The sequence below is a fragment of the Chrysoperla carnea genome, chromosome 1 (genome assembly GCF_905475395.1).
Source record: "Chrysoperla carnea chromosome 1, inChrCarn1.1, whole genome shotgun sequence".
Taxonomy (NCBI): domain Eukaryota; kingdom Metazoa; phylum Arthropoda; class Insecta; order Neuroptera; family Chrysopidae; genus Chrysoperla; species Chrysoperla carnea.
In genome coordinates, this window is record NC_058337.1 from 97,878,244 (window position 1) to 97,902,517 (window position 24,274).

The following is a 24,274-nucleotide window of genomic DNA, read 5'->3' on the forward strand; positions in this document are numbered from 1 at the left end:
ATTAATAGTCTTGGTCGATTGCGTTCTTGCGTTCTTAAATGGCCAAATAAACTCTCGTAATTTATGCCATGCCAGCCTGTGTTACAAAAATTAAATTTAAATCAAACTCACTTTTTACGCCCTGAGCACGCTATAAAAATTTCTGCTTGATATCTCTTTTCATTTTTGAGTTATCGTGTTTATAGGTGGACAGACAGACAAACGGACAACCGGAAATCGATTACTTAGGTGATTTTATGAACACGTTTACCAAAATTTTGTTCGTAGCGTCAATATTTTTAAGTGATACAAACTTAGGACTAAATTTAGTATGCCTTGATATTTATTTCATACATATACATATTTTCAAACCATTATAACTTTGTTACTTTAGGCCAATTATTATAAGAATCGCTGAATAAGTCTTTCAGAGGACAGTTAATTTTCGACTTTCAGCTGAGATAAACAAATTGCCTTATACGTAACTTGTACAAAAGTTGTGTCTCTCTATCTTTAGCTTTTTTTTTATCTACTCATTTTTTTTTACGTTATTAATGCGATATCATAAATGTCATGTCAAAAAACAAAAGCACCAATTAAAGTAGGCTATGCGATCCTACGCATAGAACAACCCTATCCGGAGTCTGGCTCGTATTTAAACGGTTTTATAAATTTAGGTTGTACATGCCAAACATTATATTTGGATAATTATCAATTTATTTGATATGGCGGAAAATACAGAACAGCGTTCTAGATCTTTTAATGTTCTCATTACAAGTACATTGTTACATTTCTTGAAATGAAACTAATTGAGTATTGAAATAACAGTTTAATAATCACAGGTATACATATTTTTCATTAATATGTACGTCCAACTAATTGAATTTTCTAATATCCTTGTAGAATTAACAACAATTCATAGTTTTCCATTTATGATTGTACACTATAAATACGACAATACTATTGATTCAAACACGTTGAGAAATAAAGAATCTTACGTGTTGTTTTCGGTTATAGGTCAGAAGTTGTTTACCTCTGGAGGAGGGTACTTACACTATAAACCTGCCGAGTCCACTCGCTCGGAATCTGGATACTGGAATTATTAAACAAAATTATTAAACAAAACTTTTGGTTCCTTAGATGATTTTTCTATAACTTCTCTAAAATTCTTTTTTAATTGGCTTTATTTATTTGCAAATAATTGCTTATAATAAATTAAATCCTTCTATCTTCTAGCTGAAACCTCAACTAACAAAATTAGTTTTGGAACGTTTTATTCAGCCTAATAGTTACTTTGGCAAGACCGCAAGGTATGAGTTTTTATCCGATCTTAATCTGCTTGACGGGATTCAACCTTAATTAGCCACTTTGTTGTCTATACCCGTAGTCAATATTAATATTATTAATATTATATTTTTCAGATTCGTAAATCACACATTTCTTTTCATTTTAATATGAGGAAGTCATGTACAGAGAACATTGAAGATATTCGCCTTTAAGATATATAAATGAAGCCTTCTATGTCAACATATTAAATTAAAACAAAATATTTCTTTGTCAAAGCACACGTTTACTGTCAGCACGATCCGATAGATTGCTTTCGGGGATTTATGAATAGAATGTTTTCTAAACTAAAAAATCTAATATTTTTTGTGATAAAAAATTTAGTATTTGCTACAAAGCTGGTCTGCTTTTTTACATTCACCTTTGAAACAATCAAATTAGTAGATTTAATGTCCTATTCATAATACTTGAATTCGTGAAAATTCGTGAATTCTACGAGTCTCTAAGGACAATATATAGATGGAAATAGAGTGACGCAGTGGATGGAGGTATTAAAGAAATCTATAACTATTCAAAAAAAGCTCTGAAATCTAGTAAAACAGTGTTAATTTAAATCGGCTTTTGGATGCGAAATAGAGTACTTCTCATATTAATAATATATAGTTTACGAATTCGGAAACTCCTTAACGAATAAAGCGGTGCTTTCAAAAGTGGAAAAATTTAATTATTGAATTTAATCATGGTGCTGCTGAGGCTGTTTTGAATTAATTACTTTATTCTTCAATATCTTAGTAATAAATTATTTTCGTACATATGTTCTTACCTCATACTTTAATTCATGTGTATGTTAAAAAGTATATCTGTATGTTCTGAAAAGGGGAAAAAGTTTATTATGTTTCCCATAATTATAAAATATTGAAGATAGTATTCGCTTACACGAAGTACCTATTAAGAAAACTGATAACTTACTTAAGCTGTGTTTATTCCTGGTAATTGACTGAGTTTTTACTCCCTGTCAAACAAAGAACAATCTTTATCTCTTCTCTATCTCTATATATTATAAATGAGAAAGTAAGCATGTTTGTTTGTTTGTTTGTTTGTGACACTTTCACGCTAAAACTAGCCAATGGTTTTTAATGAAACTGTACAGCAATATAGCTCATACTTCAGAATAACACACGAGATATAATTTATATAATAATATATTAAGATATATTAATAAAAAAATTTAAAAAAATTAGAAATTAATTTAATTTGACATTACCATAAATTGCAGATTTCTGTAAAAGTACTCATTTGACATTACCATAAATTACAGATTTCTGTAAAAATAGTCAATATAAAATATTTCACGGCCACCTTTCCTGATATACTCAATGAATAATTACGACTATTATACATTTAAAAAAAATAGAAAACCATATTTATTTGTGTAAAACAATCCTTACCAGAATTTCGAGTGTTATAGAAAGGGGATACGCGAGAGCAATGTTTATCAATCTCTACTTTTAAACCCAGCGAAGCGAGTGGATATCACCCTAGTTATAACAAATAAATTTTACATTTTGGATTTACTAAAATAGTACTTTGCAATTTTGAAACATTCTGTATAACGTCAATAAAGAGAAGTAAACAATTGCTTGCTTATACTGAATAAATATTTTGATATTCTGCGATATTACAACATCGATATTAAAATTTATTACAAATACTATTCTATTCTAGCGTGACAAAGTAGGTACTGGTATTCGATAATACATAAGAACTTTCAAGTTGTTCACTCAAATGTAAAATACTTGAATAATTTCTCAAATGTATATGAATAAAACATATATTTCTATGACGATAAAAATATGAAAACCATTTTCTAATCGCTTATTCCATATGAATACATATTACCAGTTACAAATTGTAATTTCTATGTAAATGATTACTATATAAAAATTTGATATAATTTACAGTAAACATATTAATCATAGAAATAATAGGATACACCTGATTTGGCAATTTCTCGAATTCGAATAATTCTTTAAATTATTTGAGTTGAGTCGTTGAAATGATTATACCCGAGAAGTGAACGAAAAAAATCCGTAATTGATGGATAGATATAAATATGAAAGAGCTGTTTGATGTGACTATATCGGTAAATATGAGCCGATTGATAGCCGTTGTGCATCAAATTTCGATCAATTCGTGAGGAGATTATATGACCGCAAAATTTTGGCGATAAGAATAGTTGATTGTTTTAATTTCATTTATCTGATGACTTTTATAGGCATTAGATTTTAAGCAAGTAACGAGATTAGTTCTTATTATGAGTTATTTATAAATGAAATTTCTGGTATATAAACTTTACTCCAGTATAATGGATAACGACCTTTCCAAAATCAAGTATATTATAGAAATAATAGGAAAAGTAAGAAGAAATGAAATATTTTTAGAGATTTTTTAGTAAATATGGTAGTAAAAGCGAAATTGGAAGCTTACTTCTGTCTAGTAGTTTGGACATTCTTATCATGAGTTGTAGAAATTAAAAAAATCAGGAGCGATGATTTTTATACCCTGTATATATCTAATATATATATATCAAGGTATACTAAGTTAGTCCCAAGTTTGTAACGATTAAAAATATTGATGATACCAAAAAAAATTTTGTAAAGGTGTTCATAAAATCACCTAAGAGTCCATTTCTGATTGTTTGATCTGCCTGCACGTCTGTGAACGCGATAACTCAAAAACGAAAAGAGATATCAAGCCGCAATTTACAGCGTGCTCAGGATGTAAAAAGTGAGGCAAACTCATCTTGTAGACCGTTAGAGATAGAGCAAAAGTTTAAATATAAAAAGAGTTCCTCATAAAATAAACAACTCTTGTTTGAAACATTTTTTTTGTAAATACCACTACGTGAGGACGCAAATTAGGACAAAATTTTGGTGTCCATTTTCTCTAAAATTGTAAAAGATAGGGAGTTGAAAATTTACAGGTAGCTTCAACTAGTGGTCTTGTAAATTATTCTTGAAAAACGAAAAAGAAAAGAAAATAGTGTAGGTTTTTAAAACTCTTAATATAATTAATATAATTAAAAAAAATAAAATAAAAAGGCAAGCACTGATATTCAACTCATTCTATAAAGGGTATCTCAAGAATTAACTCAGTCAATTGTTATAGATATACAACCGCAAAATTTTGGCGATAAGAATAGTTGATTGTTTTAATTTCATTTATCTGATGACTTTTATAGGCATTAGATTTTAAGCAAGTAACGAGATTAGTTCTTATTATGAGTTATTTATAAATGAAATTTCTGGTATATAAACTTTACTCCAGTATAATGGATAACGACCTTTCCAAAATCAAGTATATTATAGAAATAATAGGAAAAGTAAGAAGAAATGAAATATTTTTAGAGATTTTTTAGTAAATATGGTAGTAAAAGCGAAATTGGAAGCTTACTTCTGTCTAGTAGTTTGGACATTCTTATCATGAGTTGTAGAAATTAAAAAAATCAGGAGCGATGATTTTTATACCCTGTATATATCTAATATATATATATCAAGGTATACTAAGTTAGTCCCAAGTTTGTAACGATTAAAAATATTGATGATACCAAAAAAAATTTTGTAAAGGTGTTCATAAAATCACCTAAGAGTCCATTTCTGATTGTTTGATCTGCCTGCACGTCTGTGAACGCGATAACTCAAAAACGAAAAGAGATATCAAGCCGCAATTTACAGCGTGCTCAGGATGTAAAAAGTGAGGCAAACTCATCTTGTAGACCGTTAGAGATAGAGCAAAAGTTTAAATATAAAAAGAGTTCCTCATAAAATAAACAACTCTTGTTTGAAACATTTTTTTTGTAAATACCACTACGTGAGGACGCAAATTAGGACAAAATTTTGGTGTCCATTTTCTCTAAAATTGTAAAAGATAGGGAGTTGAAAATTTACAGGTAGCTTCAACTAGTGGTCTTGTAAATTATTCTTGAAAAACGAAAAAGAAAAGAAAATAGTGTAGGTTTTTAAAACTCTTAATATAATTAATATAATTAAAAAAAATAAAATAAAAAGGCAAGCACTGATATTCAACTCATTCTATAAAGGGTATCTCAAGAATTAACTCAGTCAATTGTTTGTTTTCACTTGTTTAAAATTAAATTTAAGAACTTGTAGCACTATATACTAATAAAAACTTACTAGTAAAAACTACATAATATGAAAAGAACAATACCACAATTATTTACAAAAACCAGAAAATGAATGGGTTATGGTTTATTTTATGTAGCATGGTTATGTGTTTCTTTAAGTATATAAGTATAATGCATTGTGGCAGGATAAAATACTCTAAAAGTTACTCAATTTTCACATTTTATATGCACTTTTTATACTATAAGATTCAACAAGTTGAATTGGTTAAGAAACGAAAATCACTTTTGAAATACAAGGAATTATAATTGATAAAATTTTAGCAGAAACGTTTTATAGAAATTCACAAAGCGGTGTTTCTGATAATAAATATATTTAAAGATATCCTGTTTTTAATGCCGAAAATTCTGCGGTAAAAACCTCTGAAAACGACATATTTGTCTTTTTGTGTGACATTTGAATCTTGAAAAATAATATTTATGAGACAGAAAAACATGCCTTCGGAGAGTATGAGAAACTAAGAAAAATTTAGCATGATGTACCAAAGATATAAACTACGTACTTATTAAATACTTTTCTAAAAGGAAAAAAAACTATAGAACCCTAAACTCGAAATTGATCGGTTTTTTTTTGTGTATGCAGGCTATCTTTGATTAAGAAATGAAATTATCCTTAATAGTGTGATCAAATTAAAAAAAAATGGCGTCAATTTTTAGATAATTCTGAGTTCGGAGAAAAAAATTGAATTTAGTAGATCATTATGATACAAATTGAGGAAACTAAAATCTAACATTTTTTGATGGTCGGAAGGGGTCCAAAAAAAATGGTAAAGTGGCCTAATCCGGTCTTTCGCGTCAGACACCGTCGGATTGAGTTAAAAATAAAAAAGTGTTTAATAAGCTTAGGCGCCGTAAAAAGGCGAAAAGAATGAGCTGCGAATGAACCCGATTGGTCCATCGATGTCCCCACAAATTGCAAAAAACCATCGATTTTGCTCGAAATTTCAAAACTTCATAGCTCTTGTTGTTTTAAAGATTTAAAGCTGAGATTGAAATGGATTGTAGCTTTTGTACCCATGAAGTATCACACACAATTTCAGCAAGATCGAATGTATACTTTTTGCAAACCGCAGCTGAATGCAAAAAACAGGACTTTTGTAAAATGGCCCTAAAAAAGTTGTGGTGCGGTAACGCGCTATCTTTAGTAAAAGTTACTAAAATATTAATTTTAAATTACTATTATTTTAAATTATAACATTAAAAATAGGATGGAAGTAATGGGAGCAATTATTAAGAGACAGAAGTTATGTGACATTATAGTCTTAATAATTGCTCCCATTACTTCCATCCTATTTTTAATGTTATAATTTAAAATAATAGTAATTTAAAATTAATATTTTAGTAACTTTTACTAAAGATGAGAGGTTGGCACTTTAGTAGCTATTACTTTAACTATTGAAGCATATGCTCGCGTAAAAAAAATAGCGCGTTACCGCACCACAACTTTTTTAGGGCCATTTTACAAAAGTCCTGTTTTTTGCATTCAGCTGCGGTTTGCAAAAAGTATACATTCGATCTTGCTGAAATTGTGTGTGATACTTCATGGGTACAAAAGCTACAATCCATTTCAATCTCAGCTTTAAATCTTTAAAACAACAAGAGCTATGAAGTTTTGCTATGAAGCTCATTCTTTTCGCCTTTTTACGGCACCTAAGCTTATTAAACACTTTTTTATTTTTAACTCAATCCGACGGTGTCTGACGCGAAAGACCGGATTAGGCCACTTTACCATTTTTTTTGGACCCCTTCCGACCATCAAAAAATGTTAGATTTTAGTTTCCTCAATTTGTATCATAATGATCTACTAAATTCAATTTTTTTCTCCGAACTCAGAATTAAATTATTCAAAAAGTTAATTTGATCACACTATAACTGTTATTAAAGTATAGAAAAAAATTATCTTCTAAGATTATAACCAACAAGTGAAAACAAACAATTGACTGAGTTAATTGTTGAAATACCATGCATAGTGTTGATTACTCATCACATCACATTGCACATACATATACAATTTATATATATGTATCGGGTAAACAGTGATGTTTATAAAAAAATGTTTCAAACAAAAGTTGCTTTTATTTACAAGATGGGTCCAACGGACCCATAGGTCAAGACCCAATTGACTTATGTTGCTCATTTACGAACTCAACCTTACTTTTTACGCCCTGAGTACGCTGTAAAAATTTCAACTTGATATCTTTTTTCGTTTTTGAGTTAGCGTGTCCACAGACGGACGGACGGGCGGACAACCGGAAATGGACTAATTAGGTGATTTTATAAACACCCATACCAAAATTTTGCTCGTAGCATCAATATTTTTAAGCGTTACAAACTTGGGACTAAACTTAGTATACCTTGCATATTACATATATGCATGGTATAAAAACTATCATCTATGATTATAAACAAATACTATCATTGTAAAGCCATCTATAATGTAATTATGTGTGCTATCATATGTTTATTTTACATGCTTGAGCAGTTATAAATTAATGACACAGATAATATAAATGATATGAATAAACGAAAGTATTATTTGTAACCAAAAATTATTATTAATTTTAATAATTTAATTTTTTAACACGTTGTAAATAAAATAACTACTGATAACACATCTATTCGTTGTGTGCGTAGTCATGACAGGGACAATAAAATCGATGCCAGCGCTTCCAGTGAAAAATTTTGGCGATAAAGGAGGCTGTTATGTCTAATTTGCAATAGTTTACATGTTATAGAAAATGTCAAATTAAAATTATTGAAAAACACTAATTAATTAAACTTGCATTAAAAATTGTGAAAATAAGAAATCAAATTGCACAAATATTATTTTTCAAATGTAAATTATAAGAATTAATTTAAATTTGTGCGGAAATAATATTAAATTTTCAATGTAAGTCATAAATGCAATCCATAAAATTTTATATGAATCCATATAATTCTATAATTAAAGTAGTGTATCGTTACCATGGAAACGGCTCCAATAAAACTCACACACGGTGCGAATAAATTACTATTGAAGTATTGATAAATACATACCTTGATATACACAGACACCACTACCTTCATATATTCAAAGATCATTTCAGGATTTTGATAAGTTCAAAAATCTAATTTTTAGCATTGTTCTTTCAGCTTTGAAAATGACCTTTTTAGCGTATTTCCAAACGTTAAACTATCAATAGAAAACGGTGACATTTACGAAAAAAAACACAAGGGGCCTTTTTTACTTGAAATGACACCCAAAAAACTTAAGATAGCTTTATTTAGTTCAATTATTGATATATCCTTCTCCGTGTATGAATGTATTTTTTTTTCAATAAGAATATCTAGGCAAAGTTTGGGAAAGAGCTTTTTTGTTCGTTTTGATAAGCTTATTCAGGAAGTGTAGATTTCTGGATTCAATTATAAAATATCCGGAATGTTAAATTTAAAAAAAAAAGTTTTTTTTATAAAGGATGTAACATAATGCAAAAAATTGCTAGCAACAAAAAAATAATTAAATTTTTTATTATAGTGGAGGATTAACTACGGTTGAGTTTCCTACTATATGCATTCGCGAACGTTTTTTAACCCAATACCATAATGGAATATAATTATTACGTTACGTATCGGTTAGGAGTATTTTCTTAATAATGCTTCTTTCCTACATTCATAACGCCTCTATTATGATTATCATTCTATGATCTAATAAAAGCTTTTAAGCTGTTTGTTTATACAATATTAATAATAATAAAAGTATTATAATATTGATGCTATAGGTTAATTCATTATGTACGAAGAAGTTCATGAAGATACCTTAAACGCTTCGTCTTTTTGTATACTTACCGATAATGATTTATTTGATTTTTACGTAAAGATCCATTTTTTATCGAATTAAATGATCTAAAATTATCAAAGAATTTTACCAAAAAGCTAACAAATTTATAAACTAAGCAATCTACATATTATATTGACTATACTTGTTAGTCTAAGTACTCCGTGGCCTATCCCTTTTGTATTATAAATGTTAAAGTAAAGATGTTTGTTTGTTACGCTTTCACGCAAAGACTACCGAATGGATTTGAATGAAACTGTACAACAATATAGCTCGTACATCAGAATAACACATAAGGTATAATTTATAAAGATATATATATTTTTTTAAATTAAATTTAATCTGACATGTTACTGCTCTATCTATAATCACCATTTTGAACCAAAAATTAAAAATTTCTGTAAAAATTTTTAATTGTAAACGTCAAACAATTCATGACCTTTCTTTTCTGATATACTCAATGACTATTTTACACTTAAAAAAAATTAAACTGTGCATATATTTAAGTTGTGTAAAACAATCCCTTCAAGTGTTATGGAAGTTGAAGATACTCGCCAGTGAAGTGGGCGGGTATCAAGCTAGTTAATTAATATTATCATATTTTCAAAGTACTTGGTTGCTATCATAAATTTTAAAGACTCGTCTGCTTTATAATCTTGTACATAAAAGTAATTATTTGTTTCTAATCAACAACCACACCCTAATTAAATATTAATGTATCCAAGGATAATAAATTACTCATTTTTAAAATATGTTAACAACTTTAATACAAAGTTAAATAATTTTCATGATAAAAGACTTATATGCAAAGTATTGAATAATATCTAGAGATTAAAGGAAATTAAGTTTCTGGTAGAAAGTTGTTATTTTCAACTCGAAAAATTTAGTACCGAATTAAAACATTTTTAACTTACGTCATGAGAAAAAGTCTGGAGCGGGTCAAGATAAAAGACCATTTGTAACAATATCTGACACCCAAGAATGCACAGTTCTCGAGTTACATCAGCCTTAAATTTTTTGTTTTATATTTTATTGTAATATACAGCTAGCGGTATGAAAACTTTTATACTGGGCCAATTTAACTGAATTGGATATAAAAGCTGATGAGTTGTAGATGTTTTAAAATATAATTCATGTCGCCAATCATCAGATGGTGAGATTTTCGAAGAAAATTACTGAAAAAAAAAATTATTACACATTTGGCGGATGCACAAAATTTACGGTATATTCTCCGCTAGTTTTGGCCCGATATCTTAATACATTTTTACTGATACTTTAACATCTGATCACCTTTCTGTGTGTTATTTGTCTGTGTCATTGGTTTGACCCAATGATCATCCCATCACGGAATGTTTATCATTTGATCCAAAAGATATTACTCTAACTCAAAATATAATTGTGAAGTGGTTAAAAGGTCTGATGATAATTTCAAAGCCACTTGAACAAAAAATTATATAATAATACTTGAATAAGTTTTATTCTATTTACATTTTTATTAAAATACCTTTGGCTTTCAAAGTGTATTTTATTAAAATACCTTCGGCTGTGGTGTATTCAGGGTCGTATCAACGTTTTGGGGTAGCTCTGACCAGACCCTTCCTTCATCCGAGCTCTATAGAACATAAGCAATGGTTCTCGCTTCCTGATTCTTCACTGCACAACGCCTTTGCTTATTTGTTAAGATATACAGCTGATATACTTGATATACAGTTTAAAAATTACGATTTTTAATTTTAATATTTTAAAAGAAAAACGTGCTTTTATGAGTCGAAATCAGAATATTTGAGTATATTTTTACATAAATTTTAACTTTTTTCAAATTTCATGATTTATTTTTGACTATAAATAATACCCTATTCTGTGGTTACGGCGTTTGACTGTAACATATAAAAAAACAGGGACCATTATAATTATTAATTAAATAATACAGCTAAAATTAAAATTAAATTAGAGCAAACTAAAAAACGAATTCAAAAATGTACAAATTATCTAATTATTTAATTAAAATGTGGTATACAACATAAAATAAACGATATACAACTAAACATAAAAACTTTATTATTATTATTATTATTAACAAGGATGCAGTCAATTACTTAAGAATCTGTATATTTATTTAGATTTAATTTTAAAATTTTTGCTAAGGTTTCCTAAATATTGTCTTATTTAGGATAATAACATAATAATACAGGAGAATTGGCGCGTGTGCAGAGGAAGAGGAAACCTGATAATATTTAATGGAATGAGTGAGTCAGAAATTATATACCTATTAATTTTACTGCTATGCTGGTTAGGTTGATCGTTATTTAGTGTAAAGATTATTTGTACAGTGGCTTGTACAAATGTTTATTTGGCAAAACAGTACTAAGGGAGAGCGGGTAAAAAAGAAACGGCGGGTCGTAAGTAACAAATGCTCTGTAGGTTTATCTAACAGGCGCAAAACCGCTTCACTGCCGTCAAATAATAGCCAGTGGCGTCTGTCGCCGTGAAACCTGTCGTAGTCGAAAGTAACAACTTACGAATTTTTTGTATATCTATGGATATAATAATTTCATTAAAATACTCCTAGCCAGCATCCAAGGTGAAAGTACAAAGAGCTACTTTTGTACCCGGTCTCCCCTACTTTTTGAGGATCATAAAAAGAATGTGTTTATTTTCATTAAAACTAATCGTTCTTTTGTGAAAATGATATTTTCGAACTTGAGTATAGCCAAAAAGTGACCAATATCGCACGAGTACGAACAATTACTGACTTAATGTACGATGACCGGCCGCATATCAATGGACAATATTTTTGAAGAGATTTCCAGTAACAGTTTTTCTGAGCAGAAAATGCTCTAATTTTTATATGAGCTCAAATTAGAGCGAGTTATGGACACAGTGACTTGTTGAGGACATTTTAATACAATTACCATAATAATTTGAAGACGGTTCATCATCTCTAGAAAGCATATGAGGCTGTGTTTTTAACTAATTTTTTATTCTAGAAAAAATAATAATCGTCAGATATTTTCAAAATCTAACTAAACATTGATGTATTTGTTCTGAGCTAAACCAAAAAAAAAAAAAAAAAATTATTGACTCTTTCATTGCCGAGATATAATAACGCAAAGTTAATCAAATTTTATTGTTGAACAGAAACTACTATAGATAGTTAGAGTATTGGTGGTTGAAGAGAGATACCTATATTTACAGAATTGTAAATAACAATTGGAACACTATATATTGTATGAGAAATAGTTGCGTGCCGACAAGCACGTAATATACTCTTACCATGAATATTAACCAAAACCTTTTTCAATACTGTAGGGAGACAAACACCTTAAATGACTGCAGTATACATGAAACAAAGTAACACTCAACGTACATTTTGGTAAATGGATTTACTTCACAGTTAAATAAAATTGATTTTACGTATTTTCACTACGTAAAACTGCAGAGTAAATTTTTATTATTTAATATTGGTAAAAACGTTTTAACCTTTTCACTCTCACTTTATAGATCGTATAATATCGGAGGGTCGAAAAGAATACAAAAATTTGATTACAATGAAAGCATATTTGTCACCATTCCCCATGATTTCTTACAAAATGGATAAAATGAAAAGTTATAGTTTTATTAGAAAAAAGGACCTTATTACATTTGTTTTTGTCGCTTGCAGACGTTGCGTTGTGCCAACATAGCTTTCCATAAATGAAATATGCCTACTTTTGAAGTCATTTATTTATTTAAATAAGACTAAGAATAAGAATAAGAGAGAGGTTTAAAAGACTTAGTCAACTTCATATAAAAAAAATCAAGCTTTTTATTTAAAATTGCCTTAGTGTTCATACATCCTTAAGGTGCTCATAAATTTCTAATATTAAAAAATTAAAAAAATTTAAATGAAAAATGTTTCTTAAAAATCTTTTACAGTGACTATTTTTGTCTCGTCTTTCAATATTTGTTTACTAATTATCATCATAATATTAATATGATAATTAACTGTAATCTATCAGATAATTTATTGGTATTATAGTTTAAAATATGTTTTGAATAAATAATAGCCTGCTTATTAAACATTTAACACTAACCATACTAAATAAAATGTGTGAGATAATGGCTTATACATATACTGATTTTTTAAATATCCCTGATACGATCAAATTTTACATTGTAAACCCACAAGTTCTTATTAAATACAGAGTGGGTAATTTTAATGTATAATACAAGCCGTGGATAGAGTCTGCTGGTGCGACACTTGAGGTCCACACGAACAACTTCCCAGTATAATAAAAAGTTCGACTCGATCGAATGTTATGAAATTTTTTCGGATCATATTGCCGTTAATACGCTTCAATTGGCACCTTAACAAAGTCGATACCATTTTTTGTTCGCGCGATATCGGTCAGAATTCAAAAAACAACAATTCATTTTTTATTGTATAGAAGATTTGAATTCTTTTTTGCTCTGAATACGAACGTAACAAGGAATTATTCGGATACTATGACCACTTGATCACATTAATAATTATTAAACAATAAAACATTTTGTGGTCATGGTGTCCGACAAATTCTCTGTGGTCATCGTGTCCGATAAATTCTCTGCTGCGTTTTTTCAGGCCTATATTTAAGTTTTCGAAACACTTGAAAAGCAAGTACTCTTTTGACGTTGATATTAGGAGACCAGGAAATATCGTTGATCCAGGACCTTCATCATAGGCTGTGTATTTGTTTCTCAACCATGTGCTATTTTTTAAATGTAACATTGATGTCGGACAATGATCTTTTAAAATTTTATATTTCTGAACTAAGAACAAAAACTTTCTACTAGAGTTAAATATTTAATGAATTTAAAAGTCTCTCTATATTTTCAAATTCGTCTAAATACATTCCATTCATTATATTACTTTCTGTCACAGAATAACCTTATCAAAAAACTGTATTCCAAAAAAATATGGTTTAATTCATTTAAAAAGTACTTCCACTTTATCAATATTTTAATGTACTGGAATTGTAATAAAACTTATCTTGTACAGTTTTATTCAAAAAAATATGAACTGGTAACATTATTAATGTTAACGAATTTTTATGTGCATCAGGATAACTAAGCACCTGTCACGCCTCCATAGAATGATTTTAGGGTTTCCGTAGAAGAGTACGAATAGAGCAAGAGTTTGCAGCTAATTAGTTGTGAAAGATTTATTTTCAAAATCAATTTTTTTTTTCCTTTTTTTGTGCTTCGCTAACTTGATATAAAGTTAGCAAAGTACGCCTTTATAAAATGACTTTAGGGCTTTCTTAGAAGAGTTACCAAAGCACACAAACAGTTTTCACAACTACTACTATCAAGTCGATTCGTGACTGGTGTTTGGCTAACTTGTTGCTCATCGAATTTTTACATGAGTCCGTTGCGAATCACGTATACAATTATCCGTGAGAACTGTGTCGATGGCTGAAGCATGTTTTACCAAAAAAGGAAATTAAATTCTTTGCGCACAACTTAATGATGTGAGACGTTTCTTCAGCAAGTGCTTATTCTATCCGCTAGAAGATTTGCTTATTCTATTAGGTAGAAAGTTTGGCTAGTTTTACGCCAAATTATAAAGATTTTGTCAAGAGTTTTGATATATTTAGTCGTTTTCTTTTTATAAGTATCGTGTCCACAGACAGACAGGCGGACAATAGAAAAAGGAATAATTAAGTGATTTTATGAACACCTATACCAAAATTTTGTTCATAGCATCAATATTTTTAAGCGTTACAAACTTGGGACCAAACTTAGTATACCTTTTAAAATATTAGTACACATGTTTTTAAAATATTAACTAATCAACTTAGCATTCGTATTAAATTTCTTGGTCTGGAAGGTGTAAGAGGTAAAATCTTGAAAGGGGATACGAAATTGCATCCCCAAAAGTGAGTTAAATCTGCCTGTCATTCGCGATGCAACTGTGTCGAAAAAGTCTAAATTCCTGAATAAGGCTTCAAGATAGAGCCTTACATAAAAACGGCTGATGTAAATGATATATTTGACTAGCATGGATTTTTCCAGTGCTTTTCTTGACCCATCTAGTATCTAACTGACGAAAATTATGAACTTTTATAAGTTTCCCTTTTACTACACTGCAAGAGTATACATAAATTTGTATTTTAAAAAGTCTGTTCATCAAGGTAAAGTAAGGGTAAGTCTTTTTAATTTCTCTTTTGACCAATATATTAAATTACTCAATACAATCTTAGTCATACAACAAACAAAAAAGTTTTGAATTTTGATTAAGAAACCATGGTCATTTGAGTCATTTATTTCGACCTAATGCGTACATAAAATTTATCATTATCAAAGTTCATAAAATATAAAATATTTTACAGAATAATTTTTTCAAAACATAGACAACATGTGCTGTTCACAATACATTTACATACATTTAAAAAAAATACATAATTTATTAAGAAATACGGTATTACAAACACATACACTTAATAATATGTTGATCTTTATTTAATCGATTAACAATATTATCGTAACATCTTTATTTATTAATAAATTGAATGTCATTAACTTTCCATTTCACAATTATATATTTATTTCACAGTTTTTGTATTATCTTTTATTTTTATTATTGTGTGGTGGTGATCATTCCAATAATGCATAAAGTGAAATTTAAACAATGAAAATTTTTATTTAATAAATATTGACGTGTTAATGAATGTTTTTATTTTTCTCAATTTATTTAATTAGTATTTTTTTAAATTTTTCTTTTGTTTTGTATTATAACACACATGAATAGGCCTATTTTTTTTTTAACAAAATTTTATTATTAAAAAAAAAAAAAAAGTAGTTTCAACTAGTTGGAACTAAATTGTTAATATATAAAGTTAATTATAAATAGTTATATTATTCAGTGATAAAATTGAAAATTTACAAGAAGTTTATTTTCAAAATTATTCTAATAAAATTTAAATTTATAAAGTTTTGTTATAATAATTGGTGCACAATTTATAAAGATTTAGCTCAAGTGATAAATTTTCGTTAATTATTTCGTGTGAAGTTTTACAAATAGGTTTTTTTAAATATGTGCTAATAAATATGATGTGTATATTTTTTGTGATATTATAAAACTATTGCAATTTATTTATAAAAATTTTTATTGTTATTAAAGTTTTTTTAATTGTTAATTTTGATAATGGATGAAGATAAATTAAGGTAAATTTGAATATTATACGATTATTATTAACAAACTAGGCGTCCTGGTAGCTAGGGTAGCGAGTTCGATTCCCGTCATCGCAAAAAATTAATTTAATTAATAGTTTTGATGGGTTGGTGTAGTGCATTATCCTACCTAGCCTAGCCTAGGCTATTAACAAACTATTTATACTGAATAGGTGTGCGTCTGTAGCTCCAGTAAATCAGTTTTTTTTTTTTTTTTGAGTAAATGAAACGTTAATTTTGAGAGAATTTAAAATAAAAAAATTGTAGTTATAAAATTATGTAAGCATATAGCATTATATATTGCACCATAAAATTTAAATAAATTTTCCAAATATAGTTACCATTATAAGGAAATCATCAAGTCAAAGGCTACTTTTATAAGTCAAGTGCTATTTCAACTTTTATGAAGAGGATCATTTGATAATCTTTATAGACCTAACTTAAGGTTGATGGGACATTCAGGCAATGTATAGATAAAAATCTGCATTTTGGATATGTTATTAAATATGTTATATAAAATCTGCTGAAGGGTTTTCCCGTAATTAATCATTAAAACTTGATATTTTAGCTTTTTGTGAATAGCAAATGTAGAATCAATCATTTTCATTTTTAACGGTTAAAATTTACAAAACTTTTGTTATAAATTAAATCTCGTACCATTAGAAAAACATTTTCTGGTGATGAGTTTTTAATTAAAAAGATAGAAAATTGACGTCAACCGTCCACCAAGAGGACAAAGTCAAAAGACGATGATTTATTATTTTTAGTAATTAAGTAATTACACAAATCCAATCTAACTATTGATGTTAGATTCTATCTAAGTTTAAAGATTAAAATTTGTAATTTCTGTAATAAAAAAACAAATTGGAGTATACTGTCCAATCAACCTTAATTTGTTTGAGATTATAAAAAAAAGTATGTACTACAGTGTCGTACATACTTTTTTCATACTCTCATGGGAAATTGTTGTACTTATATAATGTCTCTTTTTGCCTTATAGTCCCAACAGTCTTAGTAAAGCCTGACTGTGGTTTGTTGTATACTTAGTTTAATTAAATTAGGTCTGAGTGATAGAAAGATTTTGTATTAGGAAATAAAATTTCGTTTTCCGATGTAAAGAAAGGGTGATAAAATCCATTTTAAATTTGAAATAAAATGAGATGACTATGATGAGCAAAATGATATGAGATATGATGATTTCGTCTTAATTTTAGACATTTCATCATGATATTTTTATTCAAAAATAATTTCATGTAAATGAACGCCTTTACGTTGTTACAATACTACATTTTCAAGATCCTGGTTAAGAACTCTCTGATATGTCACATGATGCACTTTTGATGCAAATTTTTTCACTTGACGCAAATTTCTTACTCTTCTTACTCTTCTTATTTGTAATCCTCGTAAAGAGCCTTTGAATATAATATATCACTTGATATATATATATACTTACTGGGTCTTGGGAAAGGATTTTATTTTAACTTTCTCACTTCCTTGGTAACAAGCCCCCAAAATCAAAACTAGATTTTCTACATTATACGTTCGTGAGTAGATCAACAAACTACCTAAATAGCAAATAAAGACAAGTAGATTGGGAAAATAACTATAACAAACGGTCAGACAGACAGACGTTCATAAAGTGATCCTATAAGATTTCCTTTTTTCACTTTTATGACAAATTCGATTTTGGTTTTGCACCAAAATTCTACACACAAATTCGATTTTGGTTTTGACCGTACGGCGAAACTTTTTTTTTTGCAACTTTATCTACGTACCTCTTCTGAAAATTTTTCCCTATGACTCGATTACACTTATATTTATCATTTTTGACATGATTAACAGACCACAATTAAATTGTGTTGGCAAGGTGTTTTGAAGCCTTGAATCGTTGAAGTTATTACAGTAGTATATTTATCACACTTATTTGATTAAAAATATTAATATTGACATTCTTTTGATATAAGTATGAGTATTTCAGAAGTATTGGAAAAATTTTTGATGGTGATATTAATTTCTAAGATAAATACCTACCTATATTTAAGTATAAAAAATACTGTGTTAAAATCATCACATGATTATTCTTAAAACTTGTAATTGAAAGCTTTAATGTAATACTTAAAATTGGAATTCAAAGCTTAACCGTAAACACTTAACCGTAAGCCCAAAATGAATCGAAATTTCTATAATTTTTTTAAATTTACCATTTAGAGAATTCATAAGAGTGAGTTTAACAGTAGGGAATAATGAATTTTTAACCCTAGTTTGAGTGTAAAATATGCGTAAATTGAGTTTATGAATTTTCGTTATTTGTCACTTTTTGCAGTTACTTATACTCCTTTTAGGTACATTGCCTTTTCACATCAATTTACAATTGAAATATCCACAAGAAACACGTGGTTTCCTAATTATATAAGTAATTAAAAAAATAAATAAATAAATAAATATAAGTAAGTACTTAATTATTTATGAATCACGTGTCTACTTATAGAAAGTTGAAATACCACTTCAACTTTGTTAATTGACAATAGTAAATACAATTGACAATTGTATGAAATTTATTATTTAACTGCTGAAATATTGAATGATTGGTATTTTAAGAACTCAAAATAATTATTATGTATATATGCATCTATGTTTGCAAAAGATTGAAGGCTATGCAAATTTTAATGTCTTACTGTCAATAAAACATTATTTTCCAATCATACAACTATTGTATTGCATCAAACCAATCTTGATTTTAGACTATTTTATTAGTCATTTACCTAGTCTATTTTATTAGTCATAAATTAGACTAGGGCCAATGAAAGGAAAATGAAAGTTTGCTTGCTTTGTGACGACCGAACTGAATCTTATATTTAACTTTTACCAAAAAAAAAGTTTCGATTGTGGGAAAACATCTTTCAAACACAGTATTTCATTCAATTGAATCATGCTTAACGGATTCCATTATTTTGGCTGACTTCAGTGTATGTTATGTAGAATCAGGTGCATTTCATTTCTATAATTATTTTATACGAATTGATAAGAAGTATGAAAAATTTTGATTGTTTATTTATGAAAGCAGTTTTGTTTTACTCTTAACTAAATATGCTGCTAATTTATGATCTCTTCATTCATTTTTTTTTATAAGGTATAGTAAATTATATTCTTAGACAAAACCATAAAATAATTTGTGATTTAAGCAAATAGTACGATTAGTAAGTTGAAACACTTACAGCTTCCTTACAAAGAATACTGAATCCCATGATGATAAAACTCATAACTACAAACAAGTGAAAACAAACAATTGACTGAGTTAATTGTTGAAATACCATGTATAGACAGTGTTGATGAAGCAATCGTTTGTTTTTTGACGTCACGTTAATAAAAACAGATATCCACTTTTAAATAGCTACACACACACTGATATTCCCATATTAATGCATACTATAAAATTTGCACCTTATAAGCGCCCTCGTGGGTAAACAGTGATGTTTACAAAAAAATGTTTCAAACAAAAGTTGTTTATTTTTTTATAAAGAACATTTTTTACATTTAAACTTTTGTTCTATCTCTAACGGTTTACAAGATGGGTCCTACGGACCCAAGACCCAATTGACCCATATTGCTCATTTACGAACTTGACCTCAGTTTTTAGGTCCTGAGTACGCTATAAAAATTTCATCTTGATATCTCTTTTCGTTTTTGAGTTATCGTGTCCACAGACGGACGGACGGACGGACAACTGGAAATGGACTAATTAGGTGATTATATGAACACCAATACCAAAATTTTTTCGTAGCATGAATATTTTTAGGCGTTACAAACTTTGGACTAAACTTAATATACTATGTATATTTCATATATACATGGTATAATAATTTGTGAGCAATATATAATCTTGATTTATATATTTTTAAGTTTTTTTTAACACACTTTTATTAGAGGGTATGTATCTAAATGTATACTTAGTTTCAAAAAAACTGCCACAGTTAAAACATTCTAAGCGTACTCATCATATGTTATGTTATAATAGTAACACTTAGAATGTTTTAAAACGAGCATTTTTTTTGGCATAGAGTATGTAACGGAATATTTCAACGTGATTTTTACCCGCTTCAAAAAGTTGAATTGTATTGAAACTTTGCAGCACTTATCAAGAATCTTTGACAATACAATAATTTCAGAAGTTTATCCGATTATCCTGATCAGGTTCTTACAATTAAAACTAAAAAATCTTTGATGGTGGGAGCGCAGATAACATTCCATAACATTAATGAATTATTGTTTAAAAAAGGCCATTTTTGTAGCTGAACTAAAAAGTAGAATGTAAATAATAGTCTAAAACAACTAAAAAGATATACGCTTTTGTAACCAGCTGAACTAAACCATAAAAAATAACTGCCATAAGTAAAAAAAAAAAGTGATGAAGAAAATCAATGTATCGTAAAAAGCGTCGGGTGCTTTTTAAGATATTTTATAATGACTTTACTTTTACCAATATCTCAATAAAATATTTACAATAATTGAAATCTAGCATCTGACGCTTTTTTAAGCTAATTTTTTCCTTTATCACTTCTTTTTTATTGAACCTATTATTTTCTACTTTTTAGTTTAGCTAGTTAAAAAAACGTGTTTTTAAAAATTTTTTAAAACTATTATTTATAATATTGATTCAAAGTAAATAGTTTGTAACAATAATAATGTCCAAAGTCTACGGTTATATTTACATTTTTGGCGCCGTTTGAAACTTTTGACATAAAATGTTTGGAATAAAATGGAAATACAACTGGTAATACTATCGTAAAACAGCTGTTTAAGAGAACTGTAGGTTAAACTTTGCCCATGAGTAATGCAGTGAAACATTGGATAATTAATTAATACATGCATATGATACAAATGCACCACAGTATTTGTTGTTACTTGTTAAACTGACCACAAAATTTGTTATAAAACCGCAAGGAAAAGGATATGAAAGTTTTCTCTTTGAATAATAATGCTAAAGTTTTGAAACTTTGTAAAACTAAGAAGATAGCAAAGTGGTATTATTAAAAAAAATTCTGATTTCTAAATACATAATAAATGTTTCAGATTCGTAATTATGAAGCCAAATGCAAACTTTTTACGGCTAATATGTTTTCTTAGTTTTTATAAATTAAATTTTTTTAAATTAAAACCTCCGCCGTATTTCAAATTTTAAAAATGATAAATACTATTACGATAAAAAATTGTTGTAAAAAATACCATTACTATTGTAAAATGTCAATTATTGTAATATAAATTTATCTAAATCTGATATTTTTAACGATTTAAACCCAATTACTTAAAATTATTTTAAATTTTATAATAAAAATTATCTTTATCTTCGTCCGTGAGATAAGAACTAATTAGCTCACTCATTTTGCGTGGCATAAACAGATTATTACCGTACGCATTTTCATTAGCATCCACATCACATAAGCTCAGTTACTGTCAAAATCTAAATTAAAAACAAGTTTTTACTTTTCGAGTTTTCTCAATAACTCATGGCAAATTTTCAGTCATAATTCCCGTTTATTTTGACACTTTAGAGACGTAAATAAAGTTTGTACGATATACGTGTGATAATTCAAAATCATTATCGCTCAACTTGTGTTACGCACTCGTTGTGCAAATTTTGGGATCTTACGTTGAAAATGTTCTTTTCCCACTTATATCGTAAATACTTATTTTAAACATAAATGATTTTTTCTCGAGCTTTTTTTGCACAAAAAATTGTGGTTAGCCATTTGCAAATGAATTGTACGAAAATAAGAAATATGTTTATTTGTTGACCTAAATTGTAGACTAAATATTTTTGCAATGTTATTTACTTAAAAGTGAACAATAATATAAAATATGTCTTATAAGCGTTATCAAGCAACACATGTGAGATAATCCTTATCACCAAATAAAATACTCAGAAACTAACTTATTCCAGTTAAATTGAAAATCATTTTGCAATAGAATTGTTTTTGCTTTTTTTCATATAAGTAGAAGTGTATACAGTATGTTCGATTTACATCTAGGCATATAAATATCACGAGTATAACAGAGTGCATGGGTTAAAAAAGCCACCATACAAAAGTGACTTGTATCGTGGCTTATATATTGTAGTTCATTTATTCAACTAAGAAACTCCCACTCTCCAAGCGTCTTACAACTATCTCAACGCATATCGAAGCTTCACAACACATGTATATAATACCTCTCACTTATATGCATAGCTTAACGTATGTATTCTGTCATACTCGTGATATTTATATGCCTAGATGTAAATCGAACATTCTGTATAGTCGTATCAATGAATACATAAAACAGTAATATCTTAGAAAGTCCTCAATAACAGCTTTCATTTTGATGATATTTTTAAAAATATTTCTTTTTTTATATTATTTAAAATCAGAGACTTTTCAGGGGGTTTTGATTCTATACTGAAAGTGTCATTTAAAAAAGAACTGTTTAAATGCAGTAATTTGCAAACAAGCATTCGTTGACACGTTTTTTTGTAGATTTTCGGGACATTCCAGGAATAAACCGGCAATATTTATACATTCTTGGAAAATTTATGAATTGAAGAAGTTTATTCTGAAATGCCCCCTCCAAGTGTATAACACTTTTTTTGAGTATCCTTCTTCGAAAAAATTAACATTTTAGTGACTCATACGATTTGTTGCCCTTTATTGCTCACAATGTGCCGATTCGAACCGTGTAATTTAAAGAAGTCAATAACTTATTAGCTATTGGATTTAGCTCATGTATAGTGTGTCGCATTTAAGATCAAGACACCCTCATATTTTCGTTATTTATAGTATATAGTATATGGGTATAAAACAATATTCTAAGCAACTTTTTCTAATAGTTTTTTTTTCTCGATATATAAAACCATCTCTGATGCTAGACAAAATATTAAGAATCGGTCCTATTTGTCAATTTGTAGTTGGCAGAGTTTAAAGTTCAGATTTCGGTTAGGTATTCACCGAAATTGAAAATCACCTTGTATAATTGCACAAAATTTCAAATCGATATTCGTATAAATAACGAAAATATGAGAGTATCACACTGAATATACGCTCCAAGTGCAAAAGTTTTTGTACCGCTAGATGTTTATTGCAAAAATGTGAAACATAGCCTATAGTCAATAGCCACAGCCTATAGTTTTCTGGTTCAACTTGTCAATGCTAATTGGCTAGAGCCCATTTGTATAACTTATATATAATGAGAGATAACAGATATTATATATAAGTATATAACCCCCTTTATGGTGCCAATCAAATTACTAAACACCCTGTACAATTTTAATTTACTAGTAAAACCAAACATTTGAAAAAATTCCATTTGTTTATAAAAATTTGTTGTAAACAATAAATGCTTTCACTTTTGAACATTCTGCTCTCATCAATCGGAATCAGCGAGTTAAAATACTGAGGAGACACTAAATCGTGGTGGAGTAAACCAAATGAGGAGCGAATGATCCTTGGCCGCCGTACTAATAACATTAAACCAGTTTACAAGTGTTTATTAATGTTATCAATGCACATCATATGATTACTACGTCATATCACGGACGGCGTTCCCCGAATAATCATTGCTTTTTGTTTATTTGAATGTTTAATTAGATAAATAACAATATCATCATATATTATTTTATCACGAGTTTACAAAAATTTTTGTAAATGAGTAATTCTTTTAAAATAAAAAATTTATAGATTACAGATTTTCAAATTGTTTAATTTTGGTTTCTAATGGGCTCTCAGTGATGGCAAGGGTGTATGCTATGAAAAAAAATCGTTTTCGATTATAATTGA

General features: G+C 28.4%; 1 protein-coding gene across 6 annotated transcripts in view; it reads left to right on the top strand.

Annotated features, from left to right (window-relative positions):
* Positions 1-24,274, top strand: part of LOC123290821 (electroneutral sodium bicarbonate exchanger 1) — a 91,110-nt gene that overhangs the window by 3,009 nt on the left and 63,827 nt on the right. For 5 of the 6 annotated variants that reach the window (XM_044871153.1, XM_044871156.1, XM_044871155.1 and 2 more), the window contains exon 1: positions 16,441-16,463. The exons of the other annotated variant lie outside the window; for it this stretch is intronic. In XM_044871153.1, the coding sequence (XP_044727088.1) occupies positions 16,444-16,463 (20 nt within the window). In that variant the 5' untranslated portion in view covers positions 16,441-16,443. Of the gene's footprint in view, positions 1-16,440; positions 16,464-24,274 lie in introns of those variants that run through there. 6 annotated transcript variants of the gene reach the window in all.